The 26,506-nt window shown below is 42.1% G+C and overlaps 1 protein-coding gene across 18 annotated transcripts in view; it reads right to left on the bottom strand.

Annotated features, from left to right (window-relative positions):
- Positions 1-1,632: 1,632 nt before the first annotated feature.
- LOC105464817 (latent transforming growth factor beta binding protein 1) overlaps positions 1,633-26,506 on the bottom strand; it is a 445,139-nt gene continuing 420,265 nt past the window's right edge. For 8 of the 18 annotated variants that reach the window (XM_024787691.2, XM_024787692.2, XM_011712889.3 and 5 more), the window contains 3 exons: positions 12,373-12,495; positions 4,415-4,564; positions 1,633-2,639 (listed from right to left, as the gene is read on the bottom strand). In XM_024787691.2, coding sequence (XP_024643459.2) covers positions 2,458-2,639; positions 4,415-4,564; positions 12,373-12,495 — 455 coding nt within the window. In that variant the 3' untranslated portion in view covers positions 1,633-2,457. The remainder of the gene's footprint in view (positions 2,640-4,414; positions 4,565-12,372; positions 12,496-26,506) is intronic. The other 10 variants (XM_071076487.1, XM_071076485.1, XM_011712895.3 and 7 more) reach the window with 3 other exon arrangements.

Raw genomic sequence — 26,506 nt, 5'->3', positions numbered from 1 at the left:
TCTTGGCTCACTGCAACCTCTGCCTCCCGGGTTCAAGCGATTCTCCTGCCTCAGTCTCCCGAGTAGCTGGGATTACAGGCTCCTGCCACCATGCCCGGCTAATTAATTTTCTCTCTTTTTTTTTTTTTTTAGTAGAGATGGGGTTTCACCACATTGGCCAGGCTGGTCTCAAATTCCTGACCTCAGGTGATCCACCTGCCTCGGCCTCCCAAAGTGCTGAGATTTACAGGCGTGAGCCACTGCGCCCGGCCTACTGTAGTTGTTAAAATGCAAAACTTTTCAGAAAAAAGGTTACGTGGGCAGACATTTCTGCTGGATATGCCTAGCCATAGTTTGTTTTTAAAAACTCAGATGCTTTTTCAAGGAAAAGTGAATTTCAGCTAAAGTTATGAAACAATGGCATTACCGTGGTTGTGTAAGCAGGACTGGAACTGGGAAAGCTATTCTTCATTTTTCCTGTGATATGTATTTTAGTTTGCTAGGGCTGCCGTAACAAAGTACCAAAAACTGGGCGGCTTAAACAACAAATTTATTTTCTCTCAAATCTGGAGGCTAGCCGTTGGTTGGAGTTCAGTTTGGGCAGGGTTGATTTCTTCTGAGGCCTGTCTCCTTGGCTTGCAGATGGTCACTGTCTCCCTGTGTCTTCACAGGGTCTTTCCTGTGTATCTGTGTCCTAATCTCTTCTTCTACGTGTTCCAGGTAGTCAGACAGGCATGAGGTTCTTCCCCCATCCACTAGGAACGTCAGGTGATGGTTCGGCAGTGACCACACTGCCTCTCTAAAAGTGAGCAACTGGCAGCCGAGGCCAGGGAGGGGCTACTTCCTGATGGCCCACACCTGCTGCACTGAAGTGTTAATTGAATGCAGGTGCCAAAGAGATGCAACTTCCTGGGTATGAACATTAAGGACAAGATGGCGGAGTATGACCTTCCAGGGGCACACCACCAGAAAAGGGAAGAAAGCCCCAGACGGGCGTGTGTAGCTTCCTCAACACTGTGTGTGCTCACTTCCCAAGTGTAAGGAGGGCGCTGTGTGTGCGCAGGCAGCCCACTCTGAGGGAAGAATCATGGGAAAGGGGCCAGCCTGTGAAATCCTAGCTAGGTTCAAGGCTAAACACTGCACTTGACCTTCAGGTGCCCACTTTTCCAAGTGAACTTTCCTTTCTTTCCTGGTCTAAAACCTTTTTAAATAAACTTCCATTTCTGCTCTGAAACTTGCCTGATCTCTTTTTCTGCCTTATGCCCCTCAGTCAAATTCTTTCTTCTGAGAAGGCAAGAATTGAGGTTGCTGCAGACCTGTACAGATTCGCCACTGGTAACTCAGATCCCTTCTATGAGTGACACAAGGACAGCAGTCCTATTGGATTAGGGCCACACCAATGACCTCATTATCCTTAATTACCTCATTAGAGATCCGATCTCCAAATCTAGTCACTTTCTGAAGTATTAGAGGTTAAAATTCCAACATATGAATGTTAGGGGAAACTACTTAGCCCCTAACAAGATCTAACACATTTAATGTTTAACTTGTAAAAGACTCCACGTTAACAGAAGACCACTGGTAAAAATAAAAGTGGGGAGAGTGGGATACAACTTATACACGTGTACTCATTGACAATTACTCTCAGGTAGAATTTTTTCTACAAAAATGGTGATTTATTTCACTTTAACATACAATGGTAGATATATTGGGGATCATCAAATTTTAAAAAATTTTTGTTGGGCTTACTTTACATATTACAATACTAACGTAAGCTTATAAACTCTTCCATTTCAGTGAAGGAAAGGGATCCAATTGACACCTGCTAGCAGCTTGGCTAAGAATGGACATTAACATCGAACAAAACACTGAAAATATAAAGTACTTTTCTCCAAATGTGTATAAAAGTTTTGAAACAAAATCACTGCCTGCTCCACAGGACAAACAATTTGAATTTCAAAAATGCTCCAGGCCAGGAATTGCATAACCCTGTGTAACAATATTTATAATAGAGCTTAACAATATTTTATCGAAGACTTTTTCATTTGAGAGTTTAAAAAAACTGAAGGAAAAGAAAAACAGTAGCCAAGGAACTGCACAACCAAAAAATGAAAATTATATAAAATATTTCCACCACTATTTAAATGCCAAATTTAATCAAGCAATAGTAAAAAAAACAAAACAACATAATAATACAACCTTCTGTTGAAAATAACAGCACTGTTCCACCTCTCTTCCACTGAATTTTACATATGAACAGACTATATATACTGGTTTTTCAGAGAAATGTCCATTTGGTCTGCCACACCTGTTGGGCTCATCCTAAGTCCTCTCATTGTCTTCAGAGGACTTGCAACTCCATGCTGTTTCTGTATTTCCAGCCTTCCGGGTTAGGTGCAATGTCTCAAGTATAATACATTTCTCCCTTTTCCTTTACACAGTGCAGAGTATATGGGCTTAGGTTATGTAGATTCCGTTTCACTCCAGGTCACTGTCTTTCTCTAAATTCAAGGCGGTATTCAACGGAGTGCAGTAGTTCGGCTTGTCAGAAGGTACATAGCCTGGCAGACACAAACACTTGTAGGAACCTTCGGTGTTAATGCACTTGGCATTCTTGCAGAGAGACATCCGGTTGTTCAACTCATCGCATTCATTTACATCTGCAATAAGTCAAACGATGCAGGTAAACAATCTTTGATATTGCTCTGTGAGGACACATAACCTACTTGAGGCTTACCTGAGGCATCGAGGCAGCCTAAACGCTGCCCTTCCCCCAACCACCCCAAGTAAGCAAGCTATCTCCACCTTGCTTCAACCACAGACAAGATAAAGGGGACTTTTTAGATCTTAAAGAGGTAGATTATCAGGGAGGTCCTAGAACTTCTTTCCCTGTTATCTAGCACAGCATGAGCATTTTGTGAGCTTGACATTTTCTAGTAGAACCTCAAGAAAGTTAGAGGAATTATATTCCTTCCAAATTCCTTCCTACAGGTGTGGAGGAACTGCTAGATTTGTCAAGAGGAACCAGATACCTAAGCAGAGACCTCTCCATACAGCCCCTCTAAAGCCTTCCGTAACATTCGCAGACCTCTTTCTACATGAGATCCATTTAGGCTCTCACTCACTTGAAACATCTGTTAAGAACGTAGGTTACCTATTTTAAAGACACACCGTGGATTAAAACTCACAAAAGCAAAGGGGGCAAAAGGATTGCTTCAACAGGGAGATGAGGCCGGGCGCGGTGGCTCACGCCTGTAATCCCAGCATTTTGGGAGGCCAAGGTGGGCGGATCACGAGGTCAGGAGATCCAGACCATCCTGGCTAACACGGTGAAACCCCGTCTCTACTAAAAAATGCAGAAAACTAGCCGGGCGAGGTGGCGGGCGCCTGTAGTCCCAGCTACTCTGGAGGATGAGGCAGGAGAATGGCGTAAACCCAGGAGGCAGAGCTTGCAGTGAGCTGAGATCCGGCCACTGCAGTCAATGCAGTCAAGCTTGGGTGACAGAGAGAGACTCGGTCTCAAAGAAAAAAAAAAAGAGGGGGAAGAAAAATAAAAGAAAAACTTGTGGCAAACAGGCTCTGAAAGACAACACTAGGTCACACAGAGAAGGTTAAACGTATGTTTCCTGTTCTTTTCAATGTAAGAGGTGGGGCAACATGACAGCTTTGGGAGGAGTTTCATTCAAATGGTTACTAGGAAGTTGTACTTTTTGCAGATGTCTACACTCCCTTATGCTAGTGTCAAGTATTCAAGGAAATCATTACTTGCTGAAATCAAAAGCTAAATTTAAGAGTCAAAGTGATTATCTGGGATATTCTGGCCTTTCCTCCAATATTTACCACTATTTGGATTCTTTTTTTTTTTTTTTTTCAATCCTCATTGTCCTAAATGAAACACCAACTCTTTCTTTTTAAAAAGAATTGTGGTAGGCTGGGTAAGGTGGCTCACACCTGTGATCCCAGCACTTTGGGAGGCCAAGGCGGGCGGATCACCTGAGGTCAGAAGTTCAAGACCATCCTGACCAACATGGTGAAACCCCGTCTCTACTAAAAATACAAAATTAGTCACGTGTGGTGGCGCAAGCCTGTAATCCAGCTACTCAGGATGCTGAGGCAGGAGAATTGCTTGAACCTGGGAGGTAGAAGTTGCAGTGAGTCAAGATCACCCCATTGCACTCCAGCCTGAAAACTCCATCTCAAAAAAAAAAAGAATTGTGGTAAAATATACAGAGCATATTTACCATTTTAACCATTTTTAAGTATACAGTGGCATTAAGTATATTCATACTGTACTTAATGTACATCCCCAGAACTTTTCTTGTCTTCCCAAACTGAAACTCAGCAAATCTATCTTAAATGTTCTTTACTGACTGAGGTATGGACATGGGGGTGTCAGGAAAAAATTAATGTCCCATAAAACACATGTCATTCTTACCGACACAGGTCATCTTGGCTGTATCCAAGTGATACCCATCAAAGCAATCACAGGTGTAACCTTCCTGGACCCTCACACAGCGACCATTTTCACATCCATTGAGGATGCCGCATTCCTCAGCCTGTAACTCCTCAAAGCTATTTAGAAAACCTGAAAAGGAAAGGGCAGAAGCTAAGTTAGACCTTTTCAACGTCCTACACCATTTTTTAAACGATATTTAGATGATGGTTCATTTCCTAAATAGACATATATATGTCCATATATATTTCAGACATCTTAAAGTTAGCAATAGAAATGCTGAACGTAGCTGTGTAAAATAGCATAAAAATAAAAGAATTTATACATTTTGTGCAGAGTAGCCTCATATTTTGAATTCTGATGTTCTATGTTAAAATCACATAAAATGAGAAAGCAACTACGGTTTTTGTTTTTGATCTTAATTATTAAAAGTGTTCATCCAAAGTTCCAAACTTCCTGAGTTCCCAGTAGGGCAAATGTCAGATTCTCAGGACAGAACCGACAGAATTCACTATTGGAGTCTAGTAAGCATTTGCTAGGAAAGTCCGTAAGAGTGTGAGGCAATACATTTTCAGCTGGAGTTTGTAAGACCAGGGAGAAGCAGGCTGGCCTTGCCATGTGTTTGTTTGCTCTGGCTACGGAATGAGCCTTACAAAAGGGCTCCCAGGGGATCAAAGGACAAACTCAGTAAAACGGCCTCAAAACATCCTGATAAATGAGAAAGAACATCATACTTGTGTTTAGAAAACCAAAAGTCTGGGCTTGTGCCTATAATCCCAGCCCTTTGGGAGGCTAAAGCGGACGGATCACCTGAGGCCAGGAGTTCAAGACCAGCGTGGCCAACATGGTAAAACCCTGTCTCTACTAAAAATACAAAAAATTAGCTGGGCGTGGTGGTGGACGCCTGTAATCCCAGCTACTCGGGAGGCTGAGGCAGAAGAATCGCTTGAGCCTGAGAGGTGGAGGTTGCAGTGTGCTGAGATCACAGCCACTGTCCAGCCTGAGCAACAGAGCGAGACTCTGTCAAAAAAACAAACAAAAACAAAAACAAAAAACAAAAAGTCTTTTTTTAAGGAAACAAAGAAACTCTTGTTTGGCTCTTTTTATAGTTTAGATCTCTTGAAACCAAGTCAGAGCTAGATTTTAGAGTTTTTGTGATATAAAAACAATTTAGCTAGGCATCAAGAGTGTTTAGTTCTCATTTTGCAGAGGAAAGTTCTAAACATAAATCCACAGTGACCCAACACACTGTCATGTGGCCTCTCATCTCCTCTCTCTTCCCAATAGTACCACGAAGTAGCTTCAAAAAAATAAAATATGGCTAGAAATTTCTATCTGGCCTTTGAAGTAATTCTCCAGTGGAACCGCAGGGGGCAGCAAAATATCATTGCTTATGGAGGGCAATAAGGTCTAACTCGGAGGAACTGGACAAGGATAGGGAGTTTGGTCTCATTGGTCACCAAAGAGCAATCAACTTAGCCAGTTTTTTTTTTTTTTCTTTTTTTCTTTTTTTCCTAAACACGAAAATAAAGACTTACTTCTCTTAACAACAACCAAAAAGAAGTTTCAACAATGACTAAAGTGCCTGGGGTCAACATGGAGACAAATTTGGTCAGAGTTTCTCTTATATTCTAAGATTAGGTGCCCTGAGAGGAGAGAGGTGAAGAAGAAACTTTAGAACATGCCCTTCAGAGAAGAAAGTGGGTTTTAGACATGATCTAAAAATATACAATAAGAGAATGTTAAATTATCTCTTTGGGTAAGAACAATACACTGGTACTGGGGGACGTGAGTTCCCATTCCCATTTCACTATGTGTACATTATAAACTTGGGCAGAAAGCTTATTTTCCTCACTTATGAAATAAAAGCACTGAATTTTATGATCTCTAAAGCCCCACTCAATTATAGGCTTATTTTGTGGAAATGAACCATGGTATTTGAATCAGAGGAACTGGGTCTTCTGCTCATGCCTGTGACCCTGGCCAAGTCACTTGATTTTGCTGAAACCAGGTTCCTCATTTAAAAATAGAGAAACAATGCTATGTAGAATGGCAGACCCAATGTTGAACACAATGCCTGCACTCAGTAGGAAGTATTTTGTAATGAACGAACACTTTTCTACCTTGTAAAGACTAAATGAGATTTGGTATAAGTTTGGGGGATAAAAAAGAAAATATGGTACATATACCCCTGGAATACTATGCAGCCATAAAAAAGAATGAGATAATGTGTTCTGCAGGAACATGGATGGAGTTGGAGGTTATTATCCTTAGCAAATTAAAGCAGGAACAGAAAATCAAATACCACATGCTCTCACTTGTAAGTGGCAGCTAAATGATAAGAACTTATAAATACAAAGAGGGAAACAACAATGACTTTCCTCACAGAATTGGAAAAAACTACTTTAAAGTTCATATGGAACCAAAAAAGAGCCCCCATTGCCAAGACAATCCTAAGCAAAAAGAACAAAGCTGGAGGCATCATGCTACCTGACTTCAAACTATACTACAAGGCTACAGTAACCAAAACAGCATGGTACTGGTACCAAAACAGAGATACAGACTAATGGAACAGAACTCAGAAATAATACCACACATCTACAACCATCTGATCTTTGACAAATCTGACAAAAACAAGAAATGGGGAAAGGATTCCCTCTTTAATAAATGATGCTGAATAAATGATGCTGGGAAAACTGGCTAGCCATATGTAGAAAGCTGGAACTGGATCCCTTCCTTACACCTTGTATGAAAATTAATTCAAGATGGATTAAAGACTTAAATGTTAGACCTAGAACCATAAAAACTCTAGAAGAAAAACTAGGCAATACCATTCAGGACACAGGCATGGGCAAGGACCTCATGACTAAAACACCAAAAGCAATGGCAACAAAAGCCAAAATTGACAAATGGGATCGAATTAAACTAAAAAGCTTCTGCACAGCAAAAGAAACTACCATCAGAGTGAACAGGCAACCTACAGAATGGGAGAACATTTTTACAATCTACCAAATTTACAATTTTACAATCTGACAAAAGGGCTAATATCTAGAATCTACAAATAACTTAGACAAATTTACAAGAAAAAATCAAACAACCCCCTCAAAAAGTGGGCAAAGGATATGAGCAGACACTTCTCAAAAGAAGACATTTATGCAGCCAACAGACACATGAAAAAATGCTATCATCACTGGCCATCAGAGAAATGCAAATCAAAACCACAATGAGATACCATCTCACACCAGTTTGAATGGCAATCATTAAAAAGTCAGGAAACAACAGGTGCTGGAGAGGATGTGGAGAAATAGGAACAATTTTACACTGTTGGTGGGACTGTAAACTAGTTCAACCATTGTGGAACACAGTGTGGCAATTCCTCAAGGATCTAGAACTAGAAATACCATTTGACCCAGCCATCCTATTACTGGGTATGTACCCAAAGTACAAATCATGCTGCTATAAAGACACATGCACACATGTGTTTATTGCGGCACTAGTCACAATAGCAAATACTTGGAACCAACCTAAATATCCATCAATGATAGACTGGATTAAGAAAATGTGGCACATATATACCATGGAATACTATGCAGCCATAAAAAAGGATGAGTTCATGTCCTTTGTAGGGACATGGATGAAGCTGGAAACCATCATTCTGAGCAAACTATTGCAAGGACAGAAAACCAAACACCGCATGTTCTCACTCATAGGTGGGAATTGAACAATGAGAACACTTGGACACGTGGCAGAGAACATCACACACCGGGGCCTGTCGTGGGGTGTGGGGAGTGGGGAGGGATAGCATTAGGAGAAATGCCTAATGTAAATGATGAGTTAATGGGTACAGCACACCAACATGGCACAGGTATACATATGTAACAAACCTGTACGTTGTGCACATGTACCCTAAAACTTAAAGTATAATATAATAATAATAAAAAAAGAACTTACTCATGTAACAAAATACCACAAAAAAAAAAAAAGAAAAAAAAAAAAAGAAGGAAACAATAGATACTAGTGGAGGGTTGGAGGAGGGAGAGGAGCAGAAAAGGTAACTATTGGGTACTGGGCTTCATACCTGGGTGATGTAATAATCTGTACAACAAACCCCCATGACATGTTACCTATGTAACAAACCTTTACATGTACCCCTGAACCTAAAAGTTAAAAAAATTTGTACCATTAAAAAAATCAAGTAATACATCCATGGCAGGCCCATTTTAAAACTTTAAAGGAGAAAAAGAGTCCCAGCTACTCAGGAGGCTGAGGCAGGAGAATCTCCTGAGCCCATGAAGTGAAGACCAGCCTGGGCAATATAGTGAGACTCCTATTCTCAAAAAAAAAAAAAAAAAAAAAAGTGACACCACATACTCAAAGCCAGTTAAGAAACACTGACAAAAAATAAAGATTTAATCTATGACAATGTCTTCAGATCCCATGTATCACAGCAAAATCATTTTTACTTCACAGCTAATACATTTTTTATTATTACAGAAATTATAAAAAGTAAAACTTGAAACTTCCCACACATCAGGCAGGCTCCCCAAAATACTTCTTCAGGACTCTAAAACAGGTCAGGACACTACAGTCTCTGGTCCAAATCTGACCTGCTACCTATTTTTGTAAATAAACATAGTCACGCCCATTTGCTGCTGTGCTATCTAAGGGCTGCTTTTGTGAAACGACAGCAGAGTTGAATACCTACAGCAGAACCCACATGGCCTGCAAAGCCTACAAATTTTACCATCTGGGCCGGGTGTGGTGGCTCACACCTGTAATCTCAGCACTTTGGGAGGCTGAGGCAGGTGGATCACAAGGTTAGGAGTTCAAGACCACCCTGGCCAACATGGTGAAACTCCATCTCTACTGAAAATACAAAAATTAGTCAGGCGTGGTGGTGCATGCCTAAAATCCCAGGGTTACTCAGGAGGCTGAGGTAGGACAATCAGTTGAACCCAGGGGGTGGAAGTTGCAGTGAGCCAAGATTGTGCCATTGCTCTCCAGCCTATGCAACAGAGGAAGACTTGGTCTCAAAAAAGAAAAAAAAATTACTGCCTGGCCCTTTATAGAAAAAATGTTTGCCTATTCTCTGCTCTAGTAAATTCCAGTTTTAGAAGTACTGCTCTCCCGACAGGTAACAGAGACGGTGAACCATAAAGGTGATGAGAAACCTCACTCAGCCTCCATCTATGTTACTATCTACCCAACACGATCATTTTTGCAGCAGGGCCCAAAAGCCCTTGCTGGAGGTCAGAAAACTGGCTGGGAAGGGGGAAATATTTCTCTGCAACTTGTAAGAAATGTAAAGGCCATTACATCGTCCAAGCTGGAGGTCTTGGAACTGCATCTCAATTTCCTATGTTGCTAAATAGGAAATTGATGTGACATCAACATGTTTATTTCTTAACATTTGTAGTAAATTAAAAAAAGAGCTTTAAAGCAGTGCCAGCATTAGAAAGAAGGTACATAAGCCAGACATTTCAACATGAAAATTCCTGGAATCCAAACTATAATGCCATAGCGGGTTCTGACTTATAGACTGAGTCCTCCCCCCAGGACCCATCAGTGCATGGGATTTTGGTTCTCCATTTGTCCTGAGCTTACTGAGGTTTCAATGCTTTCCATGATCCCAGGCTCTTGCTTACATTTAAGAACAGAGTTATTGAGGAGGTCTAGGGAGGAAAGCTGTAAGCCACAGATTTGTCAGAGTTGCATATAGACTTAACCTGGTATTCCTGATTTATGGGGCAAGCTGGGCTTTCTTTCAACCTTAATAATTCTCCCTTCCTTTTTCCTTAAGTAAACGTTTACCGACCCATAACATATACAGAGAAGCATCAAACCCTAAGTGCACAGCCTTGTAGCTGTGAGTGCATTCTGGTCCATTTCATAAAGTGCTGCGTGGTTATGTGTTGTGGATGAAAAGAAAGAGTGTTGTTCGTCTATGGTGTTAGGAGTCAGGACAGTGGTTACCCTAGGGAGGGGGGTGGAAAAGGGCGCCAGGGGCCTTCTGGAGGCTGGCACTGCTCCTGACCTGGGTGGCAGCTACACAGGTGTGTGTTAATCAGCCTAGCTGGATTAACAGAATGTTCTTATCATGGACATTTTAAAACATTCTTAATTCTACTAGATGATCAATACACTACATCCTTCAAAAAAAAAATAAAAAAAAAAGGGAAGGGAGGACAAGCAGGGAATGAAGAAGGGAGAGAAAGGGAAAAGAGAAAGAGAAGGGAAGGAAAAAAAATAAAAGCTCTTGATGCAGAACTGAAATAGCTCTTAAATTCAACTAGAAATCTCACGCTGCTGCCCCAGAACTGGGTCCTGGCTGGGATGCTTCATGCACAGGTGACAGGGCCCAGGACAGAGAAAAGCTCCACTGCACTCTTCTCTAAAGTCCTAAGTCAAACTCTTTGGTCGGCAGCAATTACCTATCTTTAAAACGTGGTGCAGGCCAGGCATGGTGGCTCACACCTGTAAGCACTTTGGGAGGCTGAGGCGGGTGAATCGCTTGAGTCCAGGAGTTCGAGACCAGCCTGGACAACATGGTGAAAACCCCATCCCTACGGAAAAAATACAAAAATTAGCCATGCACAGTGGCACATGCCTGTAGTCCCAGCTACTCGGGAGACGGAGGTGGGAGGGTCGCTTGAGCCCAGGAGGCAGAGCTGCAGTGAGCTGTGATCATGGCACTGCACTCCAGCCTGGGCAACAGAGAGAGACCCTAGCTCAAAAAAAAAAAAAAAATTGGGGTGAAGCTACACATGTGAGGATGGTCCCTCTGTGAGCTGTGGATGAGGCTCCTGAAATGGGCGTTTCCCTGTTCTTGTTCTTGAAGTGAGACTATCTACTATATACTAATATTTCATTGTGGACCTCCTGCCGTTTCAGACTTCAAATTGTCTGCATTTGAAAAGTCCGATTTGAGCTTGTGTGTTTGTAGGCTTCCTCACACAGCACTGATGTTCTAAAGGGGATCACAATTTGCAGATACACACTTCCACCTCCCCCATGAAAGCTGTGCTCACTAATCCAGGAAAAGTTGGCACACATTATTTCTTACTCTATAAATCCCCTCACCAATGTATTTTAAAAAGTCATTTCTGACCAAAAGGGCAATTCTTTTCTTACCTCCTACTCTAAAACATGTATAATAATGATCAACTTGTACAGTTAACATTTGCCATTTCCCTGTAGGAAAAGAAGGCTGCAATATAACTGGGCTCTTGTGGAAACCTTGGCCCTCAAACTAGTCCACCACTTAAAGAGCAAATAAATGATTTTGTCATAGAAAATATAATGATAGTCTGGGCACGGTGACTCATGCCTATAATCCCAGCACTTTGGGAGGCCGAAACGGGTGGATCACAAGGTCAGGAGTTCAAGACCAGCCTGACCAACATGGTGAAACCCAGTCTCTACTCACAATACAAAAATGAGCTGGGCGTGGTGATGCACACCTGTAATCCCAGCTACTTGGGAGGCTGAGGCAGGAGAATCGCTTGAACCCGGGAGGTGGAAGTTGCAGTGAGCTGAGATCGTGCCACTGCACTCCAGCCTGGGTGACAGAGTGAGACTCTGTCTCAAAACCTTAAGAAAAATAAATATAACAGTACCTCCACCAGCACGACTATTCATCAGATGCAATGGTTCTTTTTGTTTGTTTTGTTTTGAGATAGGGTCTCGCTCTGTTGCCCAGGCTGGAGTGCAGTGGTGTGATCTCAGCTCATGAATGATGCAGTGGTTCTGCACTCACCCGTGCAGAAGGACTGCCCTTGTGAAACAAAGATGGCTGGGTCCCACCCTAGACTTTCTGACCAGCGGGTCTGAGGTGGGAACAGAAATGCTGCATTGATAAAAAGTTTCCATTACATTTTGAGGACCACTGATTAATCTTCAACCACAACTTAGCATCAAAGGAACAAGGTTATTTTGCTTACGGTCTTGGATGAAGTAGGGATCGGCTTCTGGAGCATACTGTTCACTGAAGTCAACCAAGGCGTCCCGTCCATATGGCTGCCGGCGTCCCGTCACGGGGATGTTACACAGCTGAGCATAGTCATCTAAGGAGTGGACAAGCAGCGTGAGGCCCCATCACTGTTGGCTCGCACCTGCCCCACCCCCTCGCAGCTCAGAGCGACGGGAATCTGCAGGCGCACCCTTCCACATGTGCCTCCATCTCCTGCATACCACGGAGCCTGGAAAGTGTCTGAATACCTTTTGATGGGAATTTTATACATCCACCTACAGTGACTGCTGTAGAGCATAATTCGGGTTCCAAATTGAAGATCAAAAATATTAGCTCAACAGTGGGTACACCACATCCCAGAGCAGTAAAGGGCTGAAAAAACGGAGCCATCTGAGAGTGCTTCAGGCCTTTTGGAAGGATGGCTTTATCTAAACCCATCAAGAGTTATCATCAAAAACATTTTAAAAGTAGAAAGTAGTCATTCTGACAGAGTGGTGCCTTTTCACTCTCTATAGACAGGAAAAAATGTATCTCTGGTGTCCAAAAATGATACAGCACCAGGCAAGGATGCTGCTTAAATTTAGTAGCCACTATTATAACTCTACAGTCCCTATGGATAGCATTATAGCAATTTTGAGAGTCATAACAATAACGATAACAAGAACAGCAGTGGTATTAAGATAATAAGAACAGTAGTGTGCTCCTGGATTAGCGAGCACAGCTTTCATGGGGGAGGTGGGAGTATGCTACATTGTTCTAAGCACTTAATATACACCAATGCACTAAAACACTCACACCACCCTATGAAGAGGTTCTACCATCTCCATTTTACCAGTGAGGAAACAAAAGCACAGAGAGGTTACATGACAGCTGCTGTGTGGCAGCACGTGATTTGAAGTCAGAAATGAAGCTCCAGAGTGCAGTTTTCACATTTGTCTCTCCTGCAATGATCTCAGCTCCTTTGAAATTCCTGTCCTTAGCATCTCTGCATCGCAGCTAGACTCATCTGTGGTTTCCACGTCGTGAGGCCGTATCGCTGTTCCACACTGGTCAGCCCCATGGCCCCCTGACTCCTAGACTCCCCTTTACTCCTCTCCCTAGGACCCACCAGTGCATGGGATTTTGGTTCTCCATTTGTCCTGGGGTTACTGAGGTTTCAATGCTTTTCACGATCCCAGGCTCTTGCCTACATTCAAGAACAGAGTTACTGAGAAGGCCTAGGGAGGAAAACTGTAGAAACGACAACTTCATGTTCTGAGTATGTTCCAGAAAATACACTCTCCAAAGATACATGTAGCAGTTGGCGAAATTCTGGGGCTCCACGGATGTCAACAGCTCTGTTAGGACTGTGAGGTGCAGGCAAGGCTACAGGCCCCAGGACCAGATGGACATGAGTGTCCTGGCAGTCACACAAGGCAATGGCCACATTTGCCTGGAATTTTCCTCTATTGTGTTTATTCTTATAACATTCAAAAAACAAAACAAAACAAAACAACAACAACAACAAAAAAAACACCACTAAGGCAATACTGTGAACTCTGAAGGCTTTCTTTTATCAGCTCCTACTTAAATGACTGGAGGAAGGAGGCTGAAGAATCAAAGGTGTGTGTGTATGCATGTGCACACGTGCACACACACATTCTGAGGATTGCCCAAACCAAGTGTAAGGCCAGAAAAGACCGTGAACCACTGGATAGGGTAGGATTCTGGCTTCCCTGTCTAAAATTCTCCTTATGTGGAAGCATTCCAGGAACAACATCCAGACTCCAGACGTCCCAGCACTTTTGCATGAAACCATTCTGTGTGAAATATTAATTTCATTAAGGAAACAGCCGAACCTGGAAAAAGATTCTTGACTCGAAAGAAAAGAACTACTTCAAACAGAGAGAGCACAAATGGCTGTCAGTTCTGCTTAAAGTTTGAAAACGCAGAATTAAGGATTTCTTTGCAAGAGCAAAATTGCTGAAATGTTTATAAGTTTCAAGAACTGAGGTCATCTTCTCCCATGATTTTTTATATACATTTGTTGTACATCTGAAAGAGAGACTTGTTCCATATTTTATATTCAATCCACAGTTGTGATCTAGAGGAGATATTAAAAATGAATTAATCCTGGTACTTATTTTTAATAAAATTTTATTTATTATTTTTTAAAGAAAGGGTCGGCTGGGCACGGTGGCTCCCACCTCAGGCCGAGGTGGGTGGATCACGAGGTCAAGAGATGGAGACCATCCTGGCCAACATGGTGAAACCCCATCTCTACTAAAAACACAAAATTAGCTGGGTGTGGTGGCACGTACTTATAGTCCTAGCTACTCGGGAGGCCGAGGCAGAAGAATCGCTTGAACCCAGGAGACAGAGGTTGCAGTGAGCCGAGATCGCGCCACTGCACTCCAGTCTGGGTGACGGAGCGAGACTCCATCTCAAAAACAAAACAAAACAAAACAAAACAACAAAAGGGTCTCGCTCTGCCATCCATGCTGGAATGCAGTGGCACCATCGTGGTATCGTGGTTCACTGCAGCCTCAAACTTCTGGGCTCAAGTGATCCTTTCACCTCAGCCTCCTGAGTAGCTGGAACTATAGGCACGAGCCACCAAACCTGGCTAAGTTTTGTATTTTTTGTAGAGACAGGGTCTCACTATGTTGCCCAAGCCGGTCTCAACTTCTAGGCTCAAGCGATCCTACCACCTTGGCCTCCCTAAGTGCTGGGATTACAGGTGTGGGCTGCCGTGCTTGGCCAAGGTACTTATTTTATAAAGCAAAATCCAGAGGTGGCTGAGCATCCTGCTGGATGCCTGTTGGCTGTCAGAGAAGCCTTGCTGAGACTTGAGGTCCAGGGATATCGAATGCCATGATCAGGGCCTGGCCAGGACAGCCACCTTCAATCCAGTGCACTCCCCTAGACATGCTTCCTCCACCAAAGAAATGAGATGGGCTTGAGTCTCTAAGCTGTCACTCTACAGCAATGCCACAGGAAAAGACTGAACATGAGGGTGAAGAGGAAGGGCAGGCTCCTGTTCCTATGCAATGTTTAGGAACAGCTCCCTGCAAAAGGTGGACCTGAACTGAAACTAAGTAGGTATGTAGGAATTATGTTGCAGAAAAAGATATTTTGTATTAATTTTTAAAAGCACATACCCAAAGGCATCAAGAAAGAACACTAAGTTGTTTTTTGGAATTACCAAATGGTTCCTAAAGAAGTCTTCTGACTAGACTTAGGCTAGGGAAGCGGACAGTGGAGGGTCATGGGTTGGGGGAGGTATTTCTGGGATATTCCACATCCTCCTTCCTTTCCTTTCTTCCCCTGCCATGCATTTTTTCCCTCTTAAAATGCTAGAGCGTGTTGCCCTTTGCTGCTTCACTTTTCTCTAACACATTCACATTCCAAGCTCCAAGACAGTTTTGGTCAGTGATCAAAACATCCTTTCTGCACCACGTCTTCTCTTTTGTATCTGAAGATGTGCTACAGTCCCGTCATCACCAGGAAATGTATTTTGAGTTATTTTTCTGGGAGCCTGCATAGGTCTGTCCTAATCCATCCACGCTGCCGTTGCCATTGTGCACATGTGCCCTGATTCTCGGCCAGGATCGTGGGGTAATGGGAAGAACATGGGCTTCGGAGGTGGAAGCTGGGGCTCAAGTCCTGATTGCACCACTTATTCCCTAGCTTAGCAGTTCTGGGCAAGCCTCAGTTTCCACATCTGTAACACAGGAACAAGAATTCTTGTTTGTCTACATCTGTGTTACTGACATGTAAAAAAATGAGGTAATACTGTGAAACTATTTTTAAAATTTGAAGCACCAAGAAAATGGAAAATCCAATTTTTTCTTGTGGGTGACATCGCTAAGTCCCTAGTGAACATCTGGAAATAAATGAAAAAAAAATTTTTTAAAGACAGTATTATAATGAGTGAGTGATTTACATTTTAATGTTAACAAAACATAAAAGCAGTGATCGACAGGCAAATAATTGTGCAGTGAATTAAGAGCAATGGAAGAACGGTCCACAGGTGTTTTTAAATCTCGTTTCAAGACTATTTGGAGTTTTTAAATAGGTAGAGGGGAACTAGCTCAGTAAACAGAGTCTTCCTAGACTTCCTCTCATACAAGGCACAAAACTTGACTGCCTTGGTAGATTTAATTACTTGGTTGGACAGTGATAATATGAACAATAGCACATTTTAACATTAGATCATCAGAACTCAAAGTACAGGGGAAAAACTGATGTCCAAGCATTTTTAGTATAGGCCTAAATCAGAAATGTCTTACATAGAGAATACGTTAATAGAAAAGAGTAGGTTTGTAGACGTGGATTTCACCATCTTTCAGGAAAGCAATGGGAATATCAGGAAATATTTTAATGTCTTGGGCAAGTCATCCTCTTTAGGATCTCGGTACGGCAAATTTCTAGCATGTGCTGGACCTCTGAGCACCCCAAGCCACAAGCAGAACCCATTCTAGCTAGGCAGCGGCTTGGCCTTGGTTATCTCTATGACTAGGTCACTGCTAAAGTCCAGCTTGGGGGACTGCATGAACTGTGGTTGGCTGAGAGTACAGAGCCCAAGAATAGAAGATCCCTGAATTATTTCCATTAACTTCCTACAAGAACTCACAAGAAACTCTTGGCCGCTACTTCATCCAGCTCAACATGTGGAGATGAACACATTTTCTATCCTCAGAATCTTTGTCTTTCTCCAAAACACCCTTTACTTATGGACATCAAGAACAATTAGTCACCTCCTTGTCTGGGGCTTGGTGCAGAGGAAAAGTTTTTGCTTAGCAGGGCTTGCCCTGGGAGGTGCACTTTGGAGACAGTCCCATCTGAGACCCCATACAATGTGTCCATCTGGAATCTAGCCAAATACCAATGGGAAAAGAACAGGAAATGGAACCAGTCACACCTCAAAGACCCTCCCCCATCCACTGCATTCCCCATGCCCCAAGTGCAAATGCTTAGCTCTTGATCACGCAAATGCTTTGCTCTTGATCAAAGCTATGAAAGATACACAAGGGATGCTATGGAACACCATCGCTAAGTGGTCTAAACAATATCCAGGCCACTGATCACACTAATTTCCCTGGCATGGCTGATTCATATGACAAATACTGTTGCTTTTCATCTTAAATTGAAAAAAGAAAAGGTTTACAAATTATCCCCTGGAGCCTGTGGGTGTGGGGCCCCTGCTGTTGGCAGCAATGGGAGGAACATTACTCTATCCTTACTATAAGAAATCTCCATTCTTGATGACAGACACATGTGCAGGGCAGTCTGGACAGTCACATGTCACAATGCTACCCTGGCATGTGAGGAGACCAGGAGGTAAAGTTTTAATTCTGACTGAGGCAAATTAAATTCAGCTGTTTTTAGAAATGGTAGAGAGGTTGCAATTTCGCTTTGTACACATCAGGGCTAAAAATGCAATGCTCTGAAGTTTGAACTGTGTTATTTTCAAATATAAGAGAAACAAGGACCAATTCTCATGCATTAAGAAAAACAGATCAGTGCTGGGCGCAGTGGCTCACACCTGTAATCCCAGCACTTTGGGAGGCTGAGGTGGGCAGATCACTTGAGCCCAGGAGTTTGAGACCAGCCTGGCCAACATGGTGAAACCCCATCTCTACAAAAAAGTATTCACAAATTAGCCAGGCATAGTGGCACACTGAGGCTACAGGATCATCTGAGCCCAGGTAAGTCCAGGCTGCAGTGAGTTGTGATCGTGCCACTGCACTCCAGCCTGAGCAGAGTGAGACCCTATCTAAAAAAAAAAAAAAAAAGAGAGAGAGAAAGAAACAGAAAAGTGGGTCACGTTCTACTACAATTTCTAGACCAGGTATTTTTCTTACAGGTTTAAACGTGGATTAATGACAATGGTGTTTAAAACACACAACTAGGAAACAGCGGGAGGAGATAAAGAGAATGAAATGACTGTCTCCTCCAGTGACTGAGAAGCCAGCATTATAACAGGCACTATTCTGTCGCCCAGGCTGGAGTGCAGTGACGCAATCTCGGCTCCCTGCAACCTCTGCCTCCCAGGTTCGAGTGATTCTTCTGCCTCAGCCTCCTGAGTAGCTGGGACTACAGATGTGCGCCACCATGCTCAGCTAATTTTTGTATTTTTAGTAGAGATGGGGTTTCACTATGTTGGCCAGGTTGGTCTTGAGCTCCTGACCTTGAGATCCGCCCGCCTCAGCCTCCCAAAGTGCTGGGATTCCAGGCATGAGCCACTGCATCCGGCCAATGGGCACTTTTCTTTAAATGAAATTAGCAAAAGATATGAAATTAGAAAAATGTCGGCCATTTACAGAACATTCCACTCTGTACCAGTAAAGAACGGTGGAAGAGAGACCTCCGTTGGTATTGCCACAACACTGTGAGACTGGATGTCTGCCTGGGTGTCTGTCCTGCTTTTTATCCCGGAATACATTCCTGTTTACAGTCTCCGGTCAATAGGCAGCAACACTCCTTCCCTGAAACCAAAATATGTGGCGTCGCGACGCAGAATTGGATACACTGCAACCACTTGGAATCAAAAGACTTGGGTTCTAGTCCTTGTTTCTCCACTTCCTAGTTCCTTGGTCTGGACACGTGTCTTTGAGCCTTAGTTTATCCGTTTATTGCACGGAATTATGGTACTCTTTGCCTTAGCTCTATTAAAAGTGATTCATTCATTGCTTCATTCGGTGACTGACTGGCTGATGCATTCCTATAACCAAAAGCTGAGAATATTACAGACAGGGTGGGGCTTGAGAGTACGGAAAGATGCGACAATAGTCAATCAGGGCACACGCAATATCTTATCAGGATCACAGAGGCAATGACTAAAGTTGTCCTGGAAGAGCTGGGAAAGGCTTCAGCTTGAAAACAGCATCTGCAGCCAGGAGGTTAACTAGGTAGAAGAGGAAGGAAGGTAACTCAGAGAGAGTCATAAGCATATATAATAGATAAGAAAGCATTAGGGAAGCGAGGCTGGGCACCGTGGCTCACACCTATAATCCCAGTACTTTGGGAGGCCGAGGCAGGTGGATCACCTGCAGTCAGGAGTTCACTGAACAATACGGTGAAACCCCGTCTCTACTAAAACTACAAAAATTAGCCGGGCGTGGTGGCAGGCATCTGTAGTCCCAGCTACCTGGGAGGTTGAGAAAGGAGAAATGTTTGAACTCGGGAGGCAGAGGTTGCAGTGAACCAAGATCACGCCACTGCACTCCAGCCTGGGTGACAGAGCGAGACTCCGTCTCAAAAAAAAAAAAAAAAAGAAAGCATTAGGGAGCTAACTACTGTAGATGCAGGCTACCGAACAATTGAAAACAGGAGAGTTAGCTAACATGCACTATTAAGTTCCTATGCACCAGATGCTACTTTTGCATACACTGTTTCATTTAAAACTCAGAACTCTATGAAATAATCTAATTAGCTCCTTTTGTTTCCAATAAGTAAACTACACTTTTTAATAGCATAACTTGCCTTGCCCAAGGTGAGGTGAGGGATTTGAACCTAAAGTGGTCTATTTGCCAAACCATGTTCTTTCTACTCCCCAGCTGCCCTTCTGAAACCCTGGGAAAAAAATTATTAAATACACTCCCTAGACCTTAAGCATCAGGTAAGCACTGAGTTCAGCAATAAGCATTTGTGACTAAAATTCCAGGGAGAGTAATAACCATGAATGCTGATGAGCTCAGCTCCACCAGGGGCAGCTCCATCATTAGCAGGATTTATGTTTATTGAATTTGCTCGATTTATTAGGTGAAAGAGATCAAATTGCTTAATGTTCAATTAAATTGTACTTGTCGAGGACAGGGAAGTAATGAAGTCTAAAGTCTTGGCAAGGTTTATATTCTGTGGGACTCCTGTAAATGTTAATACTCTAAGGAGACTCACGGGCCATAGACCAACCACGTTCCCACTCCCAACCTTCACCTAATGTTACCCTTCTCATTTTAGTGACTCCCAGAGTTTCCCAACAGACTGCTGTTTATGTAGCAAGACAAAATGAAGAAAGATTTGTTGGGTAGAAATATAAAAATAGTGGTTTCCTTTGCATTTTAAAACCTGGATTCAAACATTTATACTATTGTAATAGTATTAAACTGTGCCACACACAATAACCTTAAAATAATGATTGCCAATGTATCTGGGGCATAGTAAATATATTAAGTCTTATATCCAGGCAATTTCAGAGGAAATCAGGAATGAGACTTCCAAAATTGATAAGAGACAAGACTGAACAACACAATAAACAAAGAGGCAAATGAAAAGAGGGTTCCACATGTTAAATTTCCAAACTGATCTACTTCATATTTTTCCAGCTGCAAGGACAGGTACACCACTTCATTTCCCCTTTCCTGCTCTTTAAATACCACTCTGAAGCAACAATCTGACAAGCTGATTTTTTTAAAATTATACATACAAAGTACTTTTTTTTCATTAACCAAGTAAGAATTATTTAAAAACAGGAACTAAGCATGTGCTTAAGATAAGAATAAAGGGGAGGCTGCATTACGTCGTCAATGTAGTAAATGCCACTAAATTGTTCTCTTTAGAGTGCTTAATTTCACGTTCTGTGAAGTTCACTACAATTTTTAAAGAGTCAAGAGAAACAAAAACTACAGGAGGGGAAAATATTTAATATGTTAACTCTGGAATTCATCTAACTTTAACTGGCAAAATGAGGCAATAAGACTAGATGATCTCGAAGGTCCTTTCTAGCTTGCAGATTCTACGATTTTGAACGGAAAACATTCATTTTTTTTTTTTTTTAAAGACAGAGTTTTGTTCTTGGGCCCCAAGCTAGAGTGCAACGGCATGATCTCAGCTCACGGCAGCCTCCACGAACCGGGTTCAAGTGATTCTCCTACCTCAGCCCCCTGAGTAGCTGGGATTATAGGTGTGTGCCACCATGCCCAGCTAATTTTTTTTTTTTTTGTATATTTTTAGTAAAGACACGGTTTCACCATGTTGGCCAGGCTGGTCTCAAACTCCTGACCTCAGGTGATCCACCGGCTTTGACCTCCCAAAGTGCTAGGATTAAAGGTGTGAGCCACCGCACTCAGCCTGAGCAGAAAACATTCTTATCATGGACTGCAAAACTCTTGGAAAGACAGTCTGTCTTTGAAACCCGTGGCTGCAACATAAGGTAACCACTACTAGATGATGCTGTTACCTTCAGGTGGTGCCTATCTAGATATTTCAGAATGATGACAAACATGTAATTTAACAAACTGTAAGCGTGGACAGTCTAATCTTCCCATGTATTATTTTGCTGAGGAAACTGAAGTTTACAGAAATTTTGTGATATTCTAAAGGTCAAGCCAGGATAAATTTTGTTTTCTTTTACTAAAAGTAGTAAGTTATTAAATTATAAAGAAAATTGTTTTAATGTATTTTAATCTTGCTTATTTTTTTAAAGCTTCATAGCAGAGAAAGCTGTTCTAATATTTAAAACTCTCTTAATATTCAGAAGTTCAGATCTCAAGGTTCTGAATAACAAAGATACACCACTATCCATTATCATTATTGGAAGAGCAAGTTCTAGATAATTAATATAATATGAAAATAACACTAAACATAGTCAATGACTAGTAATGAAAATGTATTCCATTCAATAACAGGAAGTAAGACGCCACTGCAAAGTAAAAGATGGACGATTTTGAAATCCTGATTCTGTTTCATGATTTCTTTGTATTCTGCCATTTACTTCAATCAGAGATGACTCTCCTCTTTTCTTCCCTTCTGGATCTGTTCACTATCACATATAGTCCTAGTACCTTCTGCTTCTGGCAGTGATTTATTTGGAAGGTGCTCACAGATTACCACATGAATGCCATTAAAAGTAATGGCAGGGCCAGGCACGCTGGCTCACGCCTATAATCCCAGCACTTTGGGGAGGCTGAGGTGGGTGGATCACGAGGTCAGGAGATTGAGACTATCCTGGCTAACAAGGTGAAACTCTGTCTCTAATAAAAATACAAAAAATTAGCTGGGCATGGTGGCGGGCGCCTGTAGTCCCAGCTCCTCAGGAGGCTGAGGCAGGAGAATCGCTTGAACCCAGGAGGCAAAGCTTGCAGTGAGCTGAGATCGCGCCACTGCACTCCAGCCTGGGCAACACAGCAAGACTCTGTCTCGAGGGAGGGGGGGAAGGCAATGGCAAAAACCGCAATTACTTTTGCACCAACCTAGTATTTTCTAGAATTGAGCAGTGCACAACCAGCACAACTGTTCACAACAGCTCAGCCTGCCACTGAGACTTGAAGCCCAGAAGGAAGCATAAAGAAGGCTTTGTTGTGTCAGAAGCCCTCCCAATGAGCTAATGATTTGTAATTTGCTTCTTTCTTAAGGTAGTGGCCACTGATGCTGAGCAAAACAATTACTTCCTAGCTTCTACTCCCTGCAGATTTGTAAATACAAGAACCTGGTCATTCTAAGAACTTTCTTGATGTTTTTCTCCCAATCATAAGGGGCACAATCTATCTGTGGCATAAAAGGAGAATAAAATTTCCTTCATCCCTCCTCTGCCCGGCTTGCCTGCTCTGGCCATGAGGTCACTGTTTAACAGATATGGGCAGCCAGCAGCTTTGTTCTAGCCATAGTTACATTATTAGGTTCATAAAGCAGAGGTCAGAAGAAATTCAAACGTTAGTTGAATTCAAAACCTCAAACTTAGAACAGTGCTTAAGCAATTATGCACAGTGATTTTCTCAAAGTCAGACTCATCATAGTTCATTCTTCTTCGAGTATACTTCAACTAGCCCTATTTTCAAAGAGAAAAAAAGAGCAAATTTAATTTAAAATATGTAAAGGAGGCTGGGTGCGGTGGCTCACGCCTGTAATCCTAGCACTTTGGGAGGCCAAGGTGGGTGGATTGCCTGAGCTCAGGAGTTTGAGACCAGCCTGGGCAACATGGTGAAACCCCATCTCTACTAAAATTAAAAAAAAAAAACAAAAAACATAGCCGGGCGTGGTGGCATGCGCCTATAGTCCCAGCTACGCGGGAGGCTGTGGCAGGAGAATCGCTTGAACCAGGGAAGTGGGAGTTTCAGTGAGCCAAGATTGCACCACTACACTCCAGCCTATGGGACAGAGCGAGACTCTGTCTCAAAAAACAAAACAAAACAAAAAATCTATCTATCTATATCTATATCTAGATATATGAAAGTAAAATGTTCACTAGAAGAAATCATGTAGTATCATACTGAATAGGCAATTCTAGAAAACTGAATGCCTATTCATTATCTCTGATTTCAAAGGAGAAAGTTTAACTTGCTAAGACTTTTACTTTGAGAGAAATTTGATTGCTTGTTGATATGGTTTGACTTTGTGTCCCCAACCAAATCTCATCTTGAATTGTAATCCCGATCTGGTGGGAGGTGACTGGATCACAGGGCAGTTTCCCCCATGCTGTTCTCACCATAGTGAGGGAGTTCTCAGGAGAGCTGATGGTTTCAAGTGTGGCACTTCCTCACTCTTTCTCTCTTTCTGTCCTGTCGCCAGGTAAGAAGTGTCTGGCTTCACCTTCTGCCATGATTATAAGTCTCCTGAGGCCTCCCCAGCCATGAAGAACTGTTCTTTATAAATTACCCAGTCTCAGGTAGTATCTTTATAGCAGTGTAAAAACAGACAGATACACCTGTTAACTAAAACTAAGTGTTGCTTTTTAGGATCAGATTGTTTACATGCATACCTGAATCTCTCTCCTTTCGCTCACACTAGAAAGATTTTAATAGGACACCGGTAAGATTATTATCATAATGAAATTTATTTTCTATTCAGAGTATTTTTTATAACAGAGAGTGGTCAAATACTTTCCTAGCACTTCCATGCAGTATAGCTCTTAGGAAAAGTACCATGAATACAACTGAGACTCCAAGGCTCAAAGCTGTACAAGAAGTAAAATTTCAGAAGTGCTCATGTCACCAACGAGTAACCCATTAATCAAACTTCTCTCGCCTTGAACTGTTCTCTAATGGCTGGTGAGGACACTGAGGCAATAGCTTCAATCAGTTTTCAAAACAGAGAGTTCATGCTACAGTGCAGTCTAGCAAGGTCCACTGGCCGGCGTTCCAAATGCTTGCTGACTCACCCGTAATCCAGGGAATTGGGGTTTGGGAATGGCAGCTTGTTCCAGGACACTCCTCCAGAGTTCTGTCTTCAGCAGTTTAGCAAGAAATGAAGGAGTAAGTTTTCCCCTCTATCAGGGTATTTTTAAATTTTATTTTAACTATTCTCACTTTGAGGCAAACCATGTTTACTTTTCTTCTGCTTTCAATGACTACAATAGGATCATAACCGGAATGTGGCTTCCTTGCCCATTGCTTTCTTTCCTTCCAGTGCACCTGCCCAAACATGGTTATTTAAAAAAAACCCACATGTTAGTGTCTAGTATTTTTCCTCTTATGTACTGTCCCTGCTTTTTGTACCTGGCTTCTCTGCCATTCATTCCTGCTTTTTTAGCCTCTTTCATAAATCCAGTATCTTTTCCCCAGTTTAGTAAAAGAGGCCCTGACCATCCATAAGAGCCCTCTCCTGCTGGCAGCCATTGATCTGGTAGGGAATCTCAGTGGGGTGAGCTTATCCCTTTAGGAGAAGGTATCTGATTCCTACGGGAGGGCATGTATAGTTGGATAAAAGGTTCTATTTGTTTTTTCTGTCTTAATGAAAATCACTGCAATGGAAGATACTGATTATAAAAACAGTATACATAAGAAAACTTGGGGTCCCCTGTTAGCACGGAAGCAAGAAGAAGGTGCTCGGCATCCTGTGGTGGGCAGGGCAGACTCATTACTGCGAGGATGCAGGTCCCACATCCTGGTTTTCATTCTCTCATTGCCAACTGGCAATCAGGGTCCTGAATTTCTTCAGCCACTAACCTCAGCTGGCCTAACACAGTAATTCTGCTACAGAAATAATGAAGTTAATTAAGCTCAGAATGTTAACACTTTCTGTGACATGTCTTAGGGTAAGGGCTTTCTTTTTTCTTGTTATTGTATATGTCTTAGTGCCTAAGAGAATCATATAATCAGAGAACCTGATAGGCCTTGCAATTTCAACTCAAAACTGAATTTAGATTTTGGATTTTAAGTTAAATGAGGATTAGGAGAATTTGATTAGGTGGGTAAACATTATTTAAATTTATTAGAGAATTCAATTTGCTGTGTTTCAAGTTTGGTTTATAAGATTTATAAGAGCTAATTAATTATTTATGAGGAAAATGCTTATTAGGATTGTGAGATGGAGACTGAAGTGTTCAAAATTTTAATTAATAGAATTTATATGTAGAAATAACTTTTAAGTTTAATTCGTTCTTTGAGACATATAAACAGTCAACAAATAAAACTGATCTTATTTTATAGAAGGTTATTGGACTTACAAATAGGATGATAAAATGTGAAAGTTGAAATCAAATTCTTAGGAATATCTAGGTTTTAACATTTAAAAATTGAGTACATTGAATGTTCATTAAAACCCAACATAAATGGTCCTTTCTGTGCATAAAGCCTCTCTTTGACTTCCTAACTTACACTGTAGGAGCCTGGCCGGGCACAGGTGGAGCTTCTCTGCAAGTACACAGGGGTATTCAGGTCTGTGCAATTCCCTGAACACCCTCCTATCCCTCATTGTCTTTGATTCTTGGTCCCTTTCAAAGAGATTTCTAGCACTGGATAACCAGGGAGCGGTGCCTGATAAACGTTGACTCATTTCCTAGAACTGGATTTGATTCATAATAATTGCTAACGCCTTTGGCTATGGCACATTTACTGTAGGCCAATCCTCTTCCATGCATGATCACATTTAACCCTCATGAGCATGTCAGAGCCATGCATGGATATCGAAGAAATCACTAGGATTTCAAGCGAGGAAATTTACATAAGGATCACATTACATCAAAGAGCTACTTTGAATTTGAATTCAATAATGGATTTTATTTTGCAATAATCTTTTGATAGTAGTAGAAGTATTTTCAACCTTTCTTTGGGAGGGGTGAGAGAAAGCTTTCTAAAGAAATAAAAGAGTCCTTTCTTTTTTCTTTTTTGGGACAGAGTCTGGCTCTGTTGCCCAGGCTGGAGTGCAGTGGCACAATCTCAGCTCACTGCAACCGCCGCCTCCCA

The sequence above is a fragment of the Macaca nemestrina genome, chromosome 13 (assembly GCF_043159975.1).
Source record: "Macaca nemestrina isolate mMacNem1 chromosome 13, mMacNem.hap1, whole genome shotgun sequence".
Classification (NCBI taxonomy): Eukaryota; Metazoa; Chordata; class Mammalia; order Primates; family Cercopithecidae; genus Macaca; species Macaca nemestrina.
The sequence above is the reverse complement of the archived record's forward strand: the minus strand, read 5'-3'. Positions and strand labels throughout refer to the sequence as shown.